The sequence below is a fragment of the Cornus florida genome, unplaced genomic scaffold (genome assembly GCF_030987335.1).
Source record: "Cornus florida cultivar Cherokee Brave unplaced genomic scaffold, ASM3098733v1 CherokeeBrave_3.0.0_Hap2_Chr06, whole genome shotgun sequence".
In the NCBI taxonomy this organism is placed as follows: Eukaryota; Viridiplantae; Streptophyta; class Magnoliopsida; order Cornales; family Cornaceae; genus Cornus; species Cornus florida.
This window is the reverse complement of record NW_026775576.1, coordinates 70,341,592-70,361,419: the sequence shown is the minus strand read 5'-3', so window position 1 is coordinate 70,361,419 and position 19,828 is coordinate 70,341,592. Positions and strand designations below refer to the sequence as shown.

The 19,828-nt window shown below is 35.4% G+C and overlaps 2 protein-coding genes across 4 annotated transcripts; both read right to left on the bottom strand.

The window, feature by feature from the left end:
• Positions 1-767: 767 nt before the first annotated feature.
• LOC132311934 (protein disulfide isomerase-like 1-4) lies at positions 768-10,240 on the bottom strand. Of its 3 annotated transcripts, none has more exons than XM_059810088.1 (13): positions 9,695-10,240; positions 7,638-7,767; positions 6,605-6,770; positions 6,405-6,523; positions 6,235-6,315; positions 3,647-3,733; positions 3,480-3,554; positions 3,272-3,340; positions 3,102-3,182; positions 2,868-3,002; positions 2,639-2,695; positions 2,289-2,521; positions 768-1,178 (listed from the first exon to the last, which is right to left on the bottom strand). In XM_059810088.1, the coding sequence occupies exons 1-12, from the start codon at positions 10,183-10,185 to the stop codon at positions 2,396-2,398; spliced, it is 1,617 nt and encodes a 538-aa protein (XP_059666071.1). In that variant the 5' UTR covers positions 10,186-10,240; the 3' UTR covers positions 768-1,178; positions 2,289-2,395. The 3 variants fall into 3 exon arrangements, with proteins under 3 accessions (XP_059666071.1, XP_059666072.1, XP_059666073.1); XM_059810089.1 differs by having other exon boundaries at positions 768-1,169; XM_059810090.1 differs by having other exon boundaries at positions 6,235-6,261.
• A 1,377-nt stretch (positions 10,241-11,617) lies between these two features.
• Positions 11,618-16,389, bottom strand: LOC132311935 (protein disulfide isomerase-like 1-4). Its single transcript, XM_059810091.1, has 9 exons — positions 15,744-16,389; positions 14,552-14,690; positions 14,124-14,289; positions 13,923-14,041; positions 13,729-13,809; positions 13,485-13,619; positions 12,978-13,034; positions 12,753-12,881; positions 11,618-12,243 (listed from the first exon to the last, which is right to left on the bottom strand). The coding sequence occupies exons 1-8, from the start codon at positions 16,202-16,204 to the stop codon at positions 12,759-12,761; spliced, it is 1,281 nt and encodes a 426-aa protein (XP_059666074.1). The 5' UTR covers positions 16,205-16,389; the 3' UTR covers positions 11,618-12,243; positions 12,753-12,758.
• Positions 16,390-19,828: the final 3,439 nt, after the last annotated feature.

Sequence of the window (19,828 nt, the reverse complement as noted above, 5' to 3'; positions counted from 1 at the left end):
TGGGTCATTAAGCTCGTTAACACGTCTAACCCGTTCAACAAATAGATCGGGTTAGAGTTGATGATTTCTGACACAATTATTAAATGGGTTGTTTTAAGTTAACCTCTTAAGTGGAATACCCTTAAGTTAACATGATACGATTATGATACACGAACACGAATTACTACCCCTAGCATTAATGCTAGTAGTCAATCATACTCAAATGACTCTGGGTTGGCCTGGGATTAGCATGACGCCGAATTAAAGATTGAATTGGATTTAACTCTGATGTTAATGCTTGTGGTCAGTAAAGGTGGCAAACTCAAACGCCTCTAGGTCTGATCTTGGCCTAGGATTGAGCATGACACCAGATCAATAATTGGATTGAGTTTTACTATGATACGAACGGTAAGTCGAACGTTTACCCTCGAATTCAAAAGCTTAAGCTATTAAATAATATGCATGTTCACTTATTTATATTCATTTCACTTTCCATTCAAATCTGCTTTGGATCAAGCATTTTTCCTTCTAGGAATTTTTTTTAAAAAAAAAAAAAAAATTTAAAAGAGAAATTTATTTTCTTTGTTTGATTGTATTAGAATTGCAAAGAAAAAGAAACTATTACGGAATAAAGAGGAAATAATTTTAAATGAACCCAATTTCTCTTTACCAAAAAAGACCTCCAATAGGGTTGGCATGACTCGGTACCTAGTCAACAACATGAAAATTTTATATGTTGAAGAGAGAAACTGCGCTTAAACTTGAAGAATTGCTCAAGACAATTGGTATGATCATCTAAAAAAGGCAGTGACTCTTCGAATTGGATAGAATGAGAAGGGATAAGCATCAAATACAATGAACCAAAACATGAATATAAAAATAAAAATTCAATTCTAGCCAAAATGAGAGATGTTATGATGAAGCATATAATTGTGCAGTTTTTTTAATCTATCTTCTTCTGTAACTTATTTCAAATAACTATTTAACACTGTCATTTGATACGGCGTGAAGGATCAGCTTCGTTTCCCGTAAGATTCAGACGAAACTACAAACTTATAAACTAAAAGGCTGCTTTGTAAAATATGGTTTCCTGTCAATTTATTTTCACAGTCTCACTTGTACAAAGGAGGATTCAATGACCAGAAGTGCTCCCAAATGGGGGTATTGTCAGTTTTCTTCCTCATCAAGAACTGCAAATACTTAAAAACATTCAATATCAGAGGGCAAAGCTTTTTGTTAATTAGGGGCATCAAAATGTTGTATGCAAATCTTTACTAAATCTGATATCAAGGAAGGCTAAATTAGATGACAGTGATATGGAGAAATTATAACCATAACGATGAAAAACTCAAAAAAAAAAAATATATATATATATATATATATATATAGAACGCAGCCCAAATCTAGTTAATCTATTTCAGTCCTTGCAGAAAAGCAGACACCAAATGGCATAGAATAAAACTCAACTCTAGGAACCCCATTGCAGTTCCGTAATACCAAAAAGTGTAATCAGAAACTTGAGCATAGGATCAGGAGGTAGTGATTGAAAACTCATTTAAAGAAAACATAGCTTCAATAAAAAGCAAAGCACAATTCAATAATACCCTTTCAGCAGTACAACAAAAACAACTAGGATGATCACATGGAAGGAAACTGAAGCCAAAATCGCAAACAAAAACAAGACAAGTGTTTTCACCAAGAAAAATTACGAAATTTTTATATCGTCCAATGAAGTTCTAGGTGTCTTCACCTTAATTTGCTTTACCATCAAGGCTTCCCAAATGAAAGTACATTTTTTCATTACTTTCATCTCCCATGTGCAGATATGTTGAAACATATTATTGCTTTCCATCAAACCTACCTCCCAAGGGCTTGAAAAGGCTAATAGAAATGAGATGATTGATCGACGGGTACAACGTCACGCATTAAGAAAATGACTTTCTTTACCATCACTTAAAGAAAAAACAATTATCAATGTGCACTCGAAATTCTAATTCCAAAATAATAATGAAAACCGAGGCAAATACAAATTCAAAATAACTATATCTGAATTATAGTGGCATCATGAAAATCCTTTCAGAAAACTGTAGATTTCCCAAAACAATATGAAAGTCATCATAAGCAAATTATTCTTAGCTCCCCTATTGATCTATATATGATACATATATTTTAATATGTGCTGATTAAATAAATTTTCTATCATCATGTGTATTTCAATATACTCGAGATATTTTATTGCGTATGCTCGTAAGAATAGAAACATTCAGCGGAAGTTCTAAGAGTTATGCAGAAAATTGAACTATTAATACCTTTCCTTCATGTGAGAATGTAGTTTCTTCTCTGGATTACTAAGTTAAAATGATCTTAAATACACTCCTTGCTCATCCTTGTGGTGTTGCAGTCCACGTACCAGTAGTCAATGACTCGATGCTGCTTGTAACATATTATTATTCTCCTGTGTATGTTTAGTAGTCAATGCAACAGCATGCTTCTTAAGGAATTCATAGAATGCCACAACTGTATGGTCAGTGTCCACAGTGATCTGCAAAACCAAAAATCATACAAGGCCATCAAGTAAAATGTTAGAAGCGTTGTATTACTTTGTTTAAAAAAAAAAATTACACATCACATCGGTTTGAAAAATACAAATTGCACTAACCGGATCAAAGCTCTTATTGCCAGCTGGGAAGAAAAGAAGCGTAGGGAAGCCATCAGCCTATAGATGCAAAGAAATGTTACAACATTCAGCCACTCCATTGATCCAACACGTGAATGCTCTAATAAATCATTGCTCTCTTTTTTGGTGTAGAAAAATGAGCAACTAGAGAATGAAAGTATTGGAGGAGAAAGAAAATCAACAACTAAATGAAGGCTTTTGCAATTAGTACCTTGGCCCTTGGGTGCTTATTTGTGGTTCCATCCATCTTGGCAATAACAAGTGAATCAATGCCTCTTACATGCTTGGCGAGTTTGTTGTATATTGGCTCCAGCGATTGACAATGCCCACACCAAGGAGCGTATATCTTCCAGAAAACCAGCCACAACCAGATATCAGAATGAACCAGTAATTAAAAGGGAATTGATTATGATTAGATATCACTGCCAATGAAGAAATTTAATACCTCAAGAAGAACATCTTCTGACTCATCCAGAACAATTTCATCGAAGTTATTGCCAACCACTACTTTTACATCTCCGTCATTCTACATGAATTCATATGTGGAAAAGTAAGTTAGACCAAGGGCATGAGAGTGCATATCAGTCACCAGCGCAATTAAGTCCAGCAACTTACCTTCTCTGGTATTGGATCTGACTTGTAGAAAGGCTTAAGCTTCCCTTCTAGGAAATTCTCTCCAAATGACTATAGGATGACAGAGATCATATAACAACAGAAAACTAATATAGATTTTAATTCCTCGGAGAACTGATATTTGTACAAATCTCAGTCTCGACCAACATAAAACTAGAATAATTACATAAAAGGAACAGTGAATTCAAACCTTAATGCTGCTCAAGGTCAATTCACCATCCAAAACAAATTTTTTCGCATCATCATTTCCTGTGTATGCTAGGACCTGCATGTAAACACCCATACCAAAATTATGTTTTTTTTTTTTTTTTTTCTTTCCAAGCAATTTTGGATTCATGAGAAATGGGAAAAACTCACTCTAGGAGCATCTACAGCAGCACCAAAGTATTCTGATTCTAGTTGCCCAACATCCCCACTGTCCTTTTCCACGTAAACAAAGAGAAGCTGCAAGAAAGCCAAAAAGATAATGAAAATAGATTATTAAATGGAAACTGAGTTGCATTAGAACAAGGATACAATCAAAATACACAGATGTCAACTTCAAGAGCACATAATATAAAGGCGATGCTAAGGAAGTATGATATAGTACATTTCTCTTCATTATGAACAATGTGCCACTTGTTGACATGAGACTCGTATAGAAGAATCCACTTTCATTTACTTCGAAAGCAATGGTGGGTCTATATTTACTGTGATTATATTGTAGTTGGACTTTACTATTGAAGGTAACTTTTTATGGCTCCTCACTTTAACAGAATTAAACTTAAAAGACATTTAAACATATATCTGTCCATTTTTATTGAAAAAAAAAAGAAGTTATTGAAACCTTAACAAGCGGAATCAAACTGAAATGCACCTGGGGCATACACAGATCTAATTACAAAGAGAGAGAATTCTAAAGTCAACAAACAAAAGATCCTTCCTACATCTTCAACATGAACCTCAAATGAAAAGATGCTTTGCCAAATAAACCAACACAAAGAAATAAGTAGTTCATTCTACTCCTTTCTCCACAAACCAAACCAACATCATCTTGTTGACTTGTTCACCATCTGAGGCTACACGCAGCAAATTTAAGAAGAGAAAACACAATTCTCCAAAGCTCCTGAGCTACCTTACAATGTAAGAGAAGGTGTGATGTAGGACAAGAGCAGCCTCGAATAGTTGAAACATATAAGAGTTTATTGGCTGAAAATTCTAATTAACAGGATTGGGTTCAAGACGTGTTAGTTAAAGAAAGGATTTGGAAATAACAAAAACCTATTGGAATCACACCAACAGGTCTAGGCATCACGCCTAGAGAAGGCCTCACACCCTCATATTTTGTGAATCACTCACAAAGAAAGTTCAAAGACATTTCTTTATTCATTCATTCACCGAATCACAAAGTTTACATCCTATCCTTTTTATAGCAACTTATGACCCTTGGATTACCCCATAATTGAGCTAATCAATAGTTGACTCTGTAGCATAATAAAAGTAACCAATATTTGACTGATGCAAATTACCATAACTATTCAATTTGACCAAACCTCCCAATTATGCCAAGACTCCAAGCGGAGCCCACTTCATCTAGCACGTGCCAAATTAAGACTTGAGCCTTAGAACCCTCCTTTTTGCCCCTTTTATACCCCTTTAAAGATTGTTGCCATAGATCTCCATCAAGGTGATCCACTGATTCAGTCCCCCATTTTACACACCAAACAATATGGTCAAGTCAATAACAGAGCCAGGCATTTTGGTTTGACAATTCCCATGTACGTAATCTTGACGATTTAGCCAATTGGCAAAAAGAACATCCATTAGAACATAGAATAGGATAAAAAAATTTAGAAATTGCATAACAGAGCTAAATTATTATTATTTGTTAGAGAATATATGGAGAATGCATATTGTATTGCATTATTGAAGAGTACATAAGGGTCCTATATATAGGACAACATTTTGGGGTAGGTGAGTGTTCATCAAGTAATCTATACATGGTAACTAGGTAGGTGTACGTATCCATGGTAACTAGGTAGGCGTAGGTGTGCTGGAAACCTACGTGGTAGGTAGGGGATATTATAGTACCTTTGTAATATAAGATCCCCCCTCAAACTCAAGTGTGTTATATGCAAACAACTTGAGTTTGGAAACGAGATCACGAAAGTGGCCCAGAAAAGATTTGGTGGAGATGGGTTTTCACCCATGATGTAGCTGACGTGTTTGATGACATGGCAACTAACGTGGTAGGTGACTTGGCACCTCTGTTGCATGGCAACTTGGCAACTGATGTGGTAGGTGACGTTGCACAAATACTGGCACCGTTGCTGATTGTGTCTGTCATTGAACCGATGTTAACGTGTCTAACATTGCAGGTAAGGACAAATTGATGGCGTTGGTGAAGGTGGAGGTGTGACAAAAAAAATTTGGGAGGCGCGTGAGAGCGCATGGAGTCTTTTTTCAGGGATGTTTTTGACAGCATTTCAACAGTCTAAGGCTGTTCTTTCTAGTGATGTGATCTGAAACTTGAAATAGTTCCTGGAAGACCTATTCCAATGAGTGGAAGTGATTGAACACCATGTGTGGAGTGACAACACTGATGGCGGAACGGTGGTGGAGTGTGATGTTTTTTGGCGGAGGAAAAAAAATACTACTAGATGGTTTTGTTTGTAGAATTTTGACAATTGACCGCCGCCGGAGATGGAGATAATGGTGCCATCCCCGGCGGTGAGCACGATAAACTGATAAGATTGTTACCGACAGACTCTGATTACATGTTAGAGAATATATGGAGAATGTATATTGTATTGCATTATCAACGAGTACACAAGGGTCCTATATTATAGGAGAACATTTGGGGGTAGGTGCGTGATGATCAAGTCATCCGTACATGGTAACTAGGTAGGTGTAGGTATACATGGTAACTAGGTATGCTCAAAACAAGGGTCAGTTTCGATATTCACCTTTCCCTTGAAAGCTTTTGCTGCCTCCTGGAATGCAGGTATAAACTTTTCAGAATCATTCAAAGTAGCAAAAAGCCACAACTGGAGAGGGGGGAAAAAAACATTATGTAAAATTGTGAAATATTAGAATTCCTTCATATGAGATAAGAGGCATTAGCACAAGGTGTTACCTGTTTCTTAATCGGATTCTCAAATATTAGTGGAGCACTTTCCCTGGTAAAGATGGTCACCAAAGGAATCTTATTCTCAAATACAAATTCAGCTATTGCCGATTTGGTGAATTGACTATCTGTAGACCTAACTCAAAGTGTGAATTTTTGTGAAACGTATTTAAAGTAGCCAAATCATTTGAGATGTTGAGAAAACTTACTGAAGTGGCTAATTTTTTCAGCCTCCTTCTTCACCAAGACCAGAGTTGGACGTTTTGAATGAGGATTGATGTGGAAAAGCTTAGCCACATCAGGACTAGCAGTCTGATAGAAGTTGACATCATCTTCCAATACTGAAGCAGCAGCAAGCTCCTTGCTTTCTGGACCCTGCAAATATTGTGTGAAATGAAGTTTAAAAGCGAAATAATCAAAGAGCAGTCTTTGCACTCACATATTTCCCACTTCGAGAGTCACAAAGGTTTATCTTATGGAAGCTCAGAGGCTGCACAATAAACTTAGTGTTTCTTATGCTATATAAAATGGAATTAACCATTTATAACTGCCACAAACTAATTATATAACTGGAGTGGTAAAGGTTAATTTGGAAATTAAAAAAATTATCTACTTGAAAAAAAAATAATAATAATAATTTCTTGGGCTCATTTTATTAATATTATTTTCCCCCGAGTTTGACCTGAACAAGTCCATGAAAACACACAGGCCACAAGAGCCTTCAACTAAATAAGATTAGTCACTATTCACACTTTATTAGGAGTTGATTGATTTTTGTAAACTTATAAGTCTATTTCATTATTTATGATTTTTAGGATATAATGATATATTTAAGGACCAATACATTTCAATTAAACCAAAAAGAATAAAGTTAGAAGAACATCGTTTTTCAGTACTCTATGTATTAATAGATTGGAAAATGGAAGTATAGAGCAAAATATAGTTACCAGGAAAAAACACACTAAGAAACACTTCTCCTCAATAATCAACAAAAACTTGAGAAATACTTTTAGCAGTGTTAAAAAAGCATAGTATCAACCTGGCTTTGTTGTAGACTATATCTCTACCAACATATCGTCAAGGTAATTCAGAGAATGCAGCGAGTAAAATATAAGGGGTACTCAACTCATATGCATTTCATGAGGTGGGAAACTAACGGCAAATTTAATAATACTTGGCTATAGATGTCTATTAAGGAAAATAAGAATAAAAATTGAAAACCCAAATTGATTGAGGAAATACCACCAAAGCGTCAAGGAAGCCCAAGACTATTTTTGATCCAGCAGTCAATATTCGTTCTGCTTCCTCTATTGTCGTAACATTGTCAATACTTGGGCACGTCTTCTTCTTCACCCAAGTCACAATAGCATCCCTGCATATTATAGTTTGAAGTTTCAAGCAAGAATAAACAATGCAAAACTATATCTAGTTACACCAACTAGCAGAAGAGAGAACAGTATTTGCTCATAAATGTACAGTGATATTCAATCTAAAAATTGGTATTTGTTACTATAATTTCTTAAAATGCACCCTAACTTTCAGAACGTGAAAAAAAAAAAAAATTAAAAAAAAAAAAAAAAAAATCAATATGTTCAGTTTGAATACTTAGAGTAAATAAGCTCATGTGTGGGTGGAAAACAGAATTTTGGATTGCAGAGAAACGAAGAAAAAAAAAAATTGGGATTTTTGACTTAATCATCTTACAACCCCATAAAACAAAAATCAAATGAGTTCCCACGGTCCAATTCAATAGACCTAGGAGCAAACTAAGGATCTGCCCAAGTCTTACCCAGGATAACTGAAAGAGAAGCACCTCTTTTTTTTTTTCCTTTTTTTTTTTCTCTTCTTTTCCCTGTACCAGCCTCGAACCCTAGCCCTTAAGGATGGGAGTTTAGAGTCTTTAGACCCCAACCCAGTAAGACAAAGGTGGACCAGTAAAGAGGAGCACCTCCATAGGATATTCCACTATCCAAGCTAGTATCAAATTGCCTATGAATTTAAAGAGTTGCATTAACACAAGGAGGATCATCTGATACTGCCTTTGTCCCTTTTTATTATTTGCCCCAACTTTCTACCATTCTCGATTTTCCCAAAGCTACCCTCTCAGCAAAGTTGTAAATCTTGCCATTCCCACTCTTGCTTCAGCCAGTCTTATTTCCAATTATTTAGTTGATTTAGGCAATATATATTTCCTTATTTTTCCTATATAAGGATGCTAATGTAACATAATTAGGGGAATGGAATTGAAAGAATGAAAATTTAAGATTTTTGGTGGCTAATCCCCAATTCAAAGGATTATTGGTGAATGGTGGTTGATCTCCAAACAAAAGATCAATTTAGGTTCTAGAACCCTAACACAGACCATCATTGTTCATGTATTCCTGAGAACCCAAATCCTTTGTCCTCGTCATCTCCGTTTTCATTATTTGCAAACATATCACCTTGAGATTTAACTGAATTTCTAAGAATTATTCAAATCTTCTGATGCTATTTCAAGTGTTATTCTTTTAATTAATTTGATTTAAAGTCAAACCTAAGTTGGTAGTAAGAGGAAACTCGCTATGACATACGGGAAAGATGAACTATGGTGGACTTGAAAAACCTGTGTACACACTGGAAAACACCATTCATCTGATAGATTATTGACCAATGGGACAAACACAAACTAAGGTCCTTGCCAGAGTAGCAATAGTCCAAACTGTTACTCTTCATTTGTTTCTTCTGTAGTGTGAAGAAGCTCATATTGGAAATAGAAATATTACCATGTTGAGCTAAAAGACCGTTGAGGGGAGTGGGGGCTTTAGAAAAATAAGTTCATTCTAAATGCTTGAAATATCTTACTCAAACAAATATCAAAAATGAGAAAAATATGTCAAAAAAAGGGTATTGAAGGCACCAATTATGATAAAATCGAGTTTATTCATTATCATCATCATCATCTTGGCCTTAATCACATATGAATGGGTTAGCCGCATGAATTCTCTATTTCCCAATCTTTTCTAGTACATGAAATTTCACACATTTTATTTTTTAATAACCTCATTCCATGTTATTTTTGGTCACCCTGTCCGTCTTTTATCTTCTACTGAGTATTACACATTTTATTCTTAGCTCTGAAAAAAGAAAAATGACATTCTTGAAAATTCAAAATGAAATTCTTCCCTTTCTTTTTTTCTCCATTTCCATAGCACATCCAGTTAATGGGACAAATAATCATAATTCAAAATCAAATTCATCGGGAAAAAAAAAAAGGAAATTAAAGCAATTGGAAAAATAAAAATAAAAATAAATACACTTACTTTGTCCTCTGACCAGAATAAGGGTTGTGAACACCATGAATGAAGAAAAACATAGTAGGATAACCCGCAATCTTGTACTTCTGCGCCAGCTTATACTCCTCCGTCGCATCCACCTTGGCCAGCAACGCCTCGCCGTTCAGCTCCGTCGCGGCTGCCGCATACTCCGGCGCCAGGGCCTGGCAGTGCACGCACCACGGCGCGTAGAATTCCACCATCACGTACCGATTCTTCAATACAAAGTCGCTGAAATTCGATTCCCTCAACACAACCACGTCCTTCTCGTCGATCGGTGGTGGCGAGTACGAGTCACGGCCGTTGGAACCGGAGGACTTCTCCTTGTGGAAACTGAGATCTCCGTCGAGATCGTTGTCGTGGTGATTGGAGAGTATTGCAGAGAAAAAGAAGATGTTGAAGCAGATGAGGAGTGAAAGTGCGAGGATGAGAAGAGTTCTAGTCCCCCGGGCGTCTCCCTCCGGACATTGCAGAGACATTTTAGAGAGAGAATTTCTAGAGGGAGAAAGAGAGGGTGAATTTGAAAGTCGGGAGTTGGTCTGACATTCGAGAAATTATTAGATTCAGTTAACAAGAATAAAAGACGAATTGTGGAGAGACACGTGTTATTGTGCAAGACTACAAGACCACGAGTATTTTGCAAGTAAAATTTAGGTCGTTGTCATTGAGGATAGTTTAATTTGGTAAAAAGAATAGAAAAATTGACTGATTTTAGTGATTTATTGTAAATAAATTTTGATATTAATTTTTATTGTGTAATATTCATATAATCATCGTTTAAATGGGTTTTTTTTTTTTTTTTTTTTTTCTCATGGTTTAAATAGTTAAATGCATACCTTAATTATTGTACATGATCATAAAATATGATAATAGTAAGAAAGAAATAAAAGTTTATGGCAATTGTCATAATGGGTGGTGATAGAGTAGTGAAATGTATATAGCAAATTAGTAATTGTATATTCAAGTAATTTATATTGGACCACATCAAGTTATATTCACACTTTACTTTTATATTTACCTTAGAACTTTATTAAATATATATATATATATATATATATATATATATATGAAGTGAATTACAATTGAAATACACTCAGTCATCACAATTATTCTAAAAATGAATTAAAGTCAAGATAATTTCAATAAAACACAATTGAAGAAACATAATATCTTTTCTGCAACTTCAAGGAAATTATCCCATACTTGTGGGACAAGAGAATTATTTGTATCCGACGATGAATTATGAAGTACAAGACTCGACAAGACCGTGGTCGACAATATATATATATATTATTTAAATATTACTCTCTCCTTCCTTTCTAACTACTAATCCCTAACATTCTTGTCAAAGAGCAAGTTGAAAATTAATAGTGGAAAGTGAATAAAAAGAGAATAAGTTTTTTTATTGTGTTTTTTATTAGTATATGAAAACTTTTTAAAAAATTATGAAAAATTATCATTTTATGATGTAAATAGTAAAAACTTATCGTAAAAGAAATGATATTATTGTAACTTGCAAGTTCACAAACTTTTCCATGAAGAAAAAAAAAAATGTGTATTTTTTGTAGGGAAATTTTTTATGAAAAAATTAGATGGTTATGGATAAATTTTACTTTTCCTACTAACCTTAAAGTGTTAGAGAAAAATTTTATTTCCTTTCTTTTCTTGCTATTCCCATCTAAGCAAATGGAGAGTCTATGGCAATGTAAGAAATATATACCCTAAAAATTGGAACACAAAATTTTTAAATACAACAAATAAAAACTTTACACATAATCCGTTTAGCTTGTTTAGATTATAGATTTTTAAAAACAACAAATAAATTTCTAAGTAGAAATTTTGTACAATAACATTACCTTACCCAGAAAAAAAAATAAAAAATAAAAATAAAAAAAAATAAATAAATAAATAAAAATAATAATAATAATAATAAATAAAAAGAAAGGTTTCTAAATATTATGAAGCAATATATACTAAGCACCTATGACCTACCCCTGAATTACAACAAAGACTGCCCAACGTTCTCTACATTTTCAACCTTTCCCTTCCATTTCACTCCATCCAAACACCTCCTCAAAACTATGCCTCTCGCTCCAGAGTCATTATCAAGCCATTACTGAAGAAGCCAGCAAGCAATCTTTGTGCAGTTTGATAACATAATATAGAAATAAAAATTCATTAGTAGCCAAAATAAGAGAGATGATTATGAAAATGCATAAAATTGTGCAGTTTGATTAATCAACACTCTTGTTTAACATATTTCAAACAACTATTTACTGAACAAGACTATCTACAAGACAATCCAGGTTTGATACCAAGCTGAAGAATCAGCACCATTTCCTCTAAGAGTCAGATTAAACTACAAACTTATACGATACCACACAAATAATTCGATTTATAAAATCTTTTGTAGAATATGGTTTGCTGTGAATTTATTATCACAATCTCACTTGTAGCAGGGTGGATTCAATGACCAAATGTGCTCCCACCAAATGGGGGGTATTGTTAGTTTGCTTCCTCATCAAGAACTGCAAAGACTGAAAAATAGAAAATATCAGAGGCCAAAGATTTTTGTTAATTAAGCAATTGTAAGGGCATCAAAATGTTGAATGTTAACTCTTTCCTAAATCTAATATCTAGGAAGGCTCCCCTATCGATCAATATATATGATACAGTTTTTTTAATCGTGTATGCTCCAAAGAAAAGAAACATTCAGTGGAAGTTCTAAGAGTTATGCAGAAAATTCACACGTGAAAAATTATTTTCCTCATTGTATCACACTCGTTGTCGTTATTCTAAAACAACAGTGGCATATATAGTTTTTAGCTCCATGTTCCTTCCCTATTCAAAACCTACCAACTGGCACAACAATGTTGAGATTCTCCCCGGTCCTCGAACATATTTATGCAACATTCACAGCATTGCAAGTATTGCAATAATCCACAGGTACAATATGAATGCAACAGTTTTGGGGGAAAAGAGTATCAAGTTAAAATGATCACAAGTACACTCTTTGCTCATCCTTCTAGTGTTTCAGTCCACGTACCAGTACTCAATGAGTCAATGCTGCTTGTAACATATTATTCTCCTGTGTATGTTTAGTAGTAAATGCAACGGCATGGTTCTTAAGGAATTCGTAGAACGCCACTACTGTACGGTCAGTGTCCACAGTGATCTGCAAAACCGAAAATCATACAAGGCAACATCACGTAATTCGCTAGAAGTGTGGTATTATTTTGTTAAAATAAAAAATTTCAAACATCAGCCTGACCGGATCAAAGCTCTTATTGCCAGCTGGGAAGAAAAGAAGCGTAGGGAAGCCATCAGCCTGCAGATGCAAAGATCGTAACTTGTTCTTAATTGTTTTCAGTTTTATTGCTGAAGAACATAACGGAGAAGAAATGTTATGACATTCAGCCACTCCATCCATCCAACAAGCACGATACTCAAAGATTGTAACTTGTTCTTAGTTGTTTTCAGTTTTATTGCTGAAGAACATAATGGAGAAGAAATGTTACGACATTCAGCCACTCCATCCATCCAACAAGCACGATACTCAAAGATCGTAACTTGTTCTTTATTGTTTTCAGTTTTATTGCTGAAGAACATAATGGAGAAGAAATGTTACGACATTCAGCCACTCCATCCATCCAACAAGCACGATACTCAAATGAATCATGGCTCTCTTTTTGGTGCTTAAAAATGAGCAATTAGAGAATGAAAGTATTGGAGGAGAAAGAAACTCTACAACATAATGAAGGTCTTTTGCAATTAGTACCTTGGCCCTTGGGTGCTCATTTGTGGTTCCATCCATCTTGGCTATAACAAGTGAATCAATGCCACTTACATGCTTGGCGAGTTCGTTGTATATTGGCTCCAGCGATTGACAATGCCCACACCAAGGAGCGTATATCTGGATTTAAAACCATAAAGCCAGTCACAGCCAAACATCAGAATGAAGCAATAATTAAAAGGCAATTGATTAAGATTAGATTTCACTGCCAATGAAGAAAATTTAATACCTCAAGAAGAACATCTTTTGACTCATCCAGAACAATTTCATCGAAGTCATTGACAACCACTACTTTTACATCTCCCTCATTCTGCATGAATTCATATGTGGAAAAGTAAGTTAGACCAAGGGCATAAGAATGCATATCAGTCACTATTGTCAATGAAGAAAATTAATACCTCAAATATTATCACAAGTTTTTACCTGTTTCTTAATCGGATTCTCAACTATTAGTGGAGCACTTTCCCTGGTAAAGATGGTCACCGGAGGAATCTTATTCTCAGATACAAATTCAGCTATTCCCGATTTGGTGAATTGACTATCTGTAGACCTATCTGAAAGTGTGAATATTTGTGAAACGTATTTAAAGTAGAAATAATCAGTTGAGATGTTGGGAAGACTTACTGAAGTGGCTAATTTTTTCAGCCACCTTCGTCACCAAGACCAGAGCTGGACGTTTTGATTGAGGACTGATGTGGAAAAGCTTAGCCACATCAGGACTAGCAGTCTGATAGAAGTTGACATCATCTTCCAGTCCTGAAGCACAAGCAAGCTCCTTGCTTTCTGGACCCTACAAATATTGTTTTGAAATGGAGTTTAAAAGCAAATTAATCAAAGAGTAGTCTTTGCACTCACATATTTCCCACTCCAAGAGTCACAAAACTTTATCTCACGGAAGTTCAGAGGCTCTGAGGCTGCACACTAAACTTAGTGTTTCTTATGCTATATAAAAACTAGAGTGGTTAAGGTTAATTAATTTGGAAATGAAAAAAAATTATCTACTTGAAGTGTGAAAAAAAAAAATTTGAATCCCAACTTGATTGAGGAAATACCTCCAAGGTGTCGAGGAAGCCCAAAACTATTTTTGATCCAGCAGTCAATATTGACAATATATGTTCTGCTTCTTCTATTGTCGTAACATTTTCTATGGTTGGGCACATCTTCTTCCGCACCCAAGTCGCAATAGCATCCCTGAGTATTATAGTTTGAAGTTTCAAGCATGACTAAACAGTGGAAAACTAGATCTAGTTACACCAACTAGCAGAAGAGACAACAGTATTTGCTCATAAATGTACAGTGATATTCAATCTAAAAATTAGTATTGTTACTATAATTTATTAAAATGGCACCCTAGCTAATTTTCATAACATGATTACGAAAATTCAATATGTTCAGTTTGAATCCTGAGAGTAAATAAGCTCGTGTTTGGGTGGAAAACAGAATTTTGGATTGCCAAGAAAAAAAAGACCAAAAAGTTTGGGGAATCTGAATTTGAAAAAGATTATATTGAATTTCTAAGAATTATTGGAATCTTCTGATGCTATTTCAAGTAGCTATTCTTTTAATTATTTGACTTTAAGTGAGATGAAATATGGTGGAGTCGAAAAACCTGTGTACACACTGGAAAACACCATTCATCTGATAGATAATTGACCAAAGGGACAAACACAAACGAAGGTACTTGCCAGAGTAGCAAGGGTTCAAACTATTGTTCTTCATTTGTTTCTTCTGTAGTGTAAATGAACTCACATTAGATATTGATATATTACCATTTGAGCACAGTGATTGTTGAGGGGAGTGGAGGCTTTTAGAAAATGAAGTTCATTCTTAATGCTCGAAAGATCTTAGTCCAAAAATGATGAAAAATGGAGAAACATTTCAAAAGATGGTATTGAAGGCTTCACCAATTATAATAAAATTGAGTTTATTCATCATCGACGTTGTTGCCGTCGCCTTAATCTCATATGAATGGGTTAGCTATATGAATTTTCTCACTCCGATCTTTTCTATCACAAGCCATCTCACTTACTATATTTAACTTTTTAAAGTCATTTTTAATAACCTCATTGTTATTTTTGGTCTTTTATTTCAATTTATTCTTAGCTCTTAAACAGAAAGATGACATTCTTGAAAATTAAAAATCAAAATTTTCCCTTTCTTCTTCTCCATTTCCATAGCAAAACCATGAGATAAATAATCACAATTTAAAATCAAAGCAATTGAAAAAAAAAAAAAGGAACTTACTTTTTCCTATGACCATAATAGTCACCATAATAAGGCTTGTGAACACCACCAATGAATAAAAACATAGTAGGATACCCCTGAATCTTGTACTTGTGCGCCAGCCCAAGCTCCTCCGTCGCGTCCACCTTCGCCAGCACCGCCTCTTCCTTCAGCTCCGTGGCGGCCGCAGCATACTCCGGCGCCAGAGCCTTGCAGAAATAGCACCACGGCGCATAGAATAGCACCATCACGTGCCGATTCTTCTCCACAAAGTCGCTGAAATTCGATTCCCTCAACACAACCACGTCGTTGTCGTCGATCGGCCAAGGCGGCGGGGGCGGCTGGTACGAGTCGTGGCCGTCGACCTCCTCGATGAAACTGAGATCATCGTTGTCATAGTGTTTGAAGAGAGATGTAGAGAAGAAGACGTTGAAGAAGATAATGAGTGAAAGTGAGAGAATGATAATAGTTTTGGTCGCCATCGTTGGGGCGTCTCTAATCTCTCCCTCCGGACAATGCAGAGAGACCCTTCTGTAGACGACTATAATTCCTGTACAATACACTCTGCCGGCCGGAAAGTTGTATTTTTTATTGGGCGGAGTATTAGATGACCGTTACTCCCAAGTCCCAAGGGGTTTTATTATTGTTACTATGTCACTGAATAACTTGTAAAATGAATCATTATCTTAATCTGATGTAAATTACACAAGGAACATAAAATTATTACATAAAGACCCACAAGGAAGCTAGCGACACAAAAGATAATCTTTAATCTCAGAGCTAGATGACAAAAAATGAAATGGCATGGGAGAGAGGCCCAAGTAAGAGAAGGTGGATTGGAAAGTGATGAGTCAAGATATGACGGTGACATTGAGAATTTGTTTGATTTGTCATCTAAAAATAGTAATTAAAATTTTAAAAATAAAAAAATATAAGATAATTATAAAATAATTTTATGAAAATATGTATTTTTTCTTAAGTGTAATGCTCTCAGGAGAGTTCTCAAGCTCTACATTTTAACCAATCAATTGAAAGGTGCATTAAATAATTTATTTGAATTTTTACATATCTTAAAGAACTATCTCAATCTAATTTTCTGATTGAGGTTTTAAAAAACGGTTTTTAAAAATCATCAACCAAACAATTTTTGTACAATTTTTGTACAATTTTTTGATTCTCTATTTTTAGAAATTTGAACCAAACACGTCTTCAGTTTACATGAATAAGGGCAAATTATGGAGAGGCATGGGACACACTACAAGACTTTAACTTTATGAATAAGTGCACGAATCTTTGCAGACAGGGCTTACTTGTAGGGGTGTCGTACCCAATGAACTTGTGTAATTTAAGTTTGTCAATAAATTTCTTAAATTCCAAATTAACTTGAAAGTAGGATAATCGAATTGTGATGATTTATTCTAAATTAATAAATAGAAAAATAAAATAAACTAAAGAACAATGATTAAATAGGATGTAAAAAATAGAGAGAGAACTAGGGGTATGATTTAACCACTAACGTTGTACCACCAGTCAATTGCATCAATTTGTTGAAGATATATCATATAACATGCATAAGGAATTAATCAGAGCTACAAGCACATATTAATTCAGCTAGAAAATAATATAATTTAAAGCTAAGCATTGACTATCTCCGATTAGTATAAACCATCTACCTAATTACTTTACTCTATGGTGTATCATGGTCTATCTTTTTTAGGCATAATCCATCAAATCTCTAACATCAAATTCAGATAAATACCATTGTATAATCATCTCATTCATAATCCATCAAATCTCTAACATCATATTCAGATAAATACCATTGTGTAATCATCTCATTCACAACTACAAGAAGTGAATGAGTTGTGTTCAATCACAAGATTAAAATATTTAAGACAAGATAGAAAAATATTTATAATTGAATTAAAACTCTAAAATCGATTTTTATTGAAAAGTCAATTAAAAATTCAATAGATTACACAATCATGCATAATAAAAATTGTTCTCCAATAAATAAATACAATCAAACTAGTGTACTGAGCTAGGGCTACATCACAACCCTAGCAAAACGTTTAGCCAAGCATGACTGGAGTAGAATTCTTCATAGTTAAGGAAGACATCTTCACCGCCATGAATTGATCACTTCCTTGCTTCTGAATGCTTCTCTTCTGATCTCCGCCTCAAGCTCCTCTGTATGATCATTCAATGTTGTAGAGGATTCCCTTTACTTTTTCATATAGAAGACATACATAAAAATTCTGACAAATAAGGACTCCAAAATTCGTACAGACTTCCAGCCCAATTTTGACAAGGTAAACAGCTGTTTTATGGAATCCTCGTGAAATACAAAATTGTAACTCTTTGAATTTCCTTTCAACACTTATAAGAATTTAGCTGTTTTGACACTCGAGGAAAGAGATACATCCAGATTACCAAAACGGGTTCAAATTACCAACTTAGGTGAAAGTTTCCTTTTTAGAGTAGGATTTTTCCTTGGGAAAATTCCACCCTAATCCTACTTTTCAATCCCAAAGACAAATAAATCCCAAAAAAAAATTTATAAGACAAAGAAGTCTTACTTTACATAAATATTTCCAATCAAGTCCTAAACTAAATAGAATCCCTATTTTACCCGTTTCCATATTCCCCCCACTCTCAACCCCTTTTCTCCCTTAAGCAATCCTATGTCAAATCAAGGAAAAAAAAAAAAAAAAAAAGACGAACAAGAAGGAACCAAATAATAGAGAGCAGGAAATTAAACATCAACAACTAATGTAATTTAATTATAAGATCCAATTAGTGAGAATAAATTAACCATATACATACACAAGGCGGCAACAACGTCGTCGCTGCATATTGCAAGCTGCCATAACTTCACTGCCGCAAATCGCCGCCACCACGGCAAATCGCTCCCGTTGCTGCGGATCGATTTGCCAGTGAGGACAATCTGCAAATCGCTGCCAGAATCGATGGGGTCACCGGAATCCATGGAGCCCATAGTTGCCGATAAGGTGTCTCTCCTATCTCCGTTCTCTGTTCCTCATCTTCCCCCCCCCCCCCCCAAACACCAACACACACACACACACACACACACACACACATATATCCCGATCTCATCGCGAAAATCGTTACAGAAGGGGGCAACCAGACGACCTTGCTCGAAAAGAGCTTCAATCAAGGAAGAAGGAAGGCTGAAGGGGGTTCGACTTTGGACGATGTCGAGGACTCAGCCGCGATGGAGGGGTTGGCCAGTGAGAGCTCAGCCGTGATGGTCTGATTGGTGATGGAATAAGAAGCTCGGCTATAAGCTTGCTGCGCGGCTTGGCGGGATGGAACAGCAGTCGAGAACAGCGACTGTGATGGATCCGGCGGGGACGGGCTGGCAGTGAGTTCGGCGAGGATGAACTCAGCCAGTGGAGACGAACGGCGGCAAGAATTGGCCAACTGACTCGGAACGGAGGACTTGGCTGTGTTGGTGAACTCGCGCAATTTGGCGGTCACAACGAGCTCTGTTTTGGTAAAAAGACCAACCAGACAAATCAGAGGAAAGAGATTTTGAGGAGAAAAGTGTGGTCTCATCGTCGTCGTCGTCGTCGCAGCTAAACCACCCAACTGAGTCAAACCTTTGGTTCCTCAAATGGATTCCCGGACTGGTTAAGGGAGAAAGGGGTTTGAGGGTGAGGGGAATATGGAAAGGGTAAAATAGGGATTCTATTTAGTTTAGAACTTGATTGGAAATATTTTTGTAAAGTAGGACTTTTTTGTCCTATAAATTTTTTTTTAGGACTTCTTTGTCTTTGAGGTTAAAAAGCAGGACTAAGGTGGAATTTTTCCTTTTTTTTGCTTTTTTCCTTTTCTTCTTCTTTCCATTCTCATCAGCTTGTGACTTCTTTTGGACTATTTTTTAAGTATAATTAGATTTGGATCTTCAAAATTGCTTAGTTCCACGGAATGTCATCTTTTAAAGTTCAAAATCACTGGTCTTGACTAATTTTACAATTATAGCCCTAAAATAAATAAAAACAAGGGTAAAGTGCATTAAACCCCCCTGAACTATTGGGGTATGTGCAAGAAACCCCCCTGAACTATAAAAATTGTAAAAAAAC

What these genes read in the sequence shown, in the direction of transcription:
- LOC132311934 (XM_059810088.1), bottom strand. Translation starts at nt 10,185, where the DNA reads ATGTCTCTGCAATGTCCGGAGGGAGACGCCCGGGGGACTAGAACTCTT. An exon ending in CAAAAGCTTTCAAGGGAAAG is followed by an intron (nt 3,734 to 6,234) that starts GTGAATATCGAA and finishes GCTTTCTTGCAG; the next exon opens with CTTCTCTTTGTTTACGTGGA. An exon ending in GCAATAAGAGCTTTGATCCG is followed by an intron (nt 2,522 to 2,638) that starts GTTAGTGCAATT and finishes TTGGTTTTGCAG; the next exon opens with ATCACTGTGGACACTGACCA.
- LOC132311935 (XM_059810091.1), bottom strand. Translation starts at nt 16,204, where the DNA reads ATGGCGACCAAAACTATTATCATTCTCTCACTTTCACTCATTATCTTC. An exon ending in GCTTCCTCGACACCTTGGAG is followed by an intron (nt 14,290 to 14,551) that starts GTATTTCCTCAA and finishes CAATATTTGTAG; the next exon opens with GGTCCAGAAAGCAAGGAGCT. An exon ending in AGAATCCGATTAAGAAACAG is followed by an intron (nt 13,810 to 13,922) that starts GTAAAAACTTGT and finishes GAATTCATGCAG; the next exon opens with AATGAGGGAGATGTAAAAGT.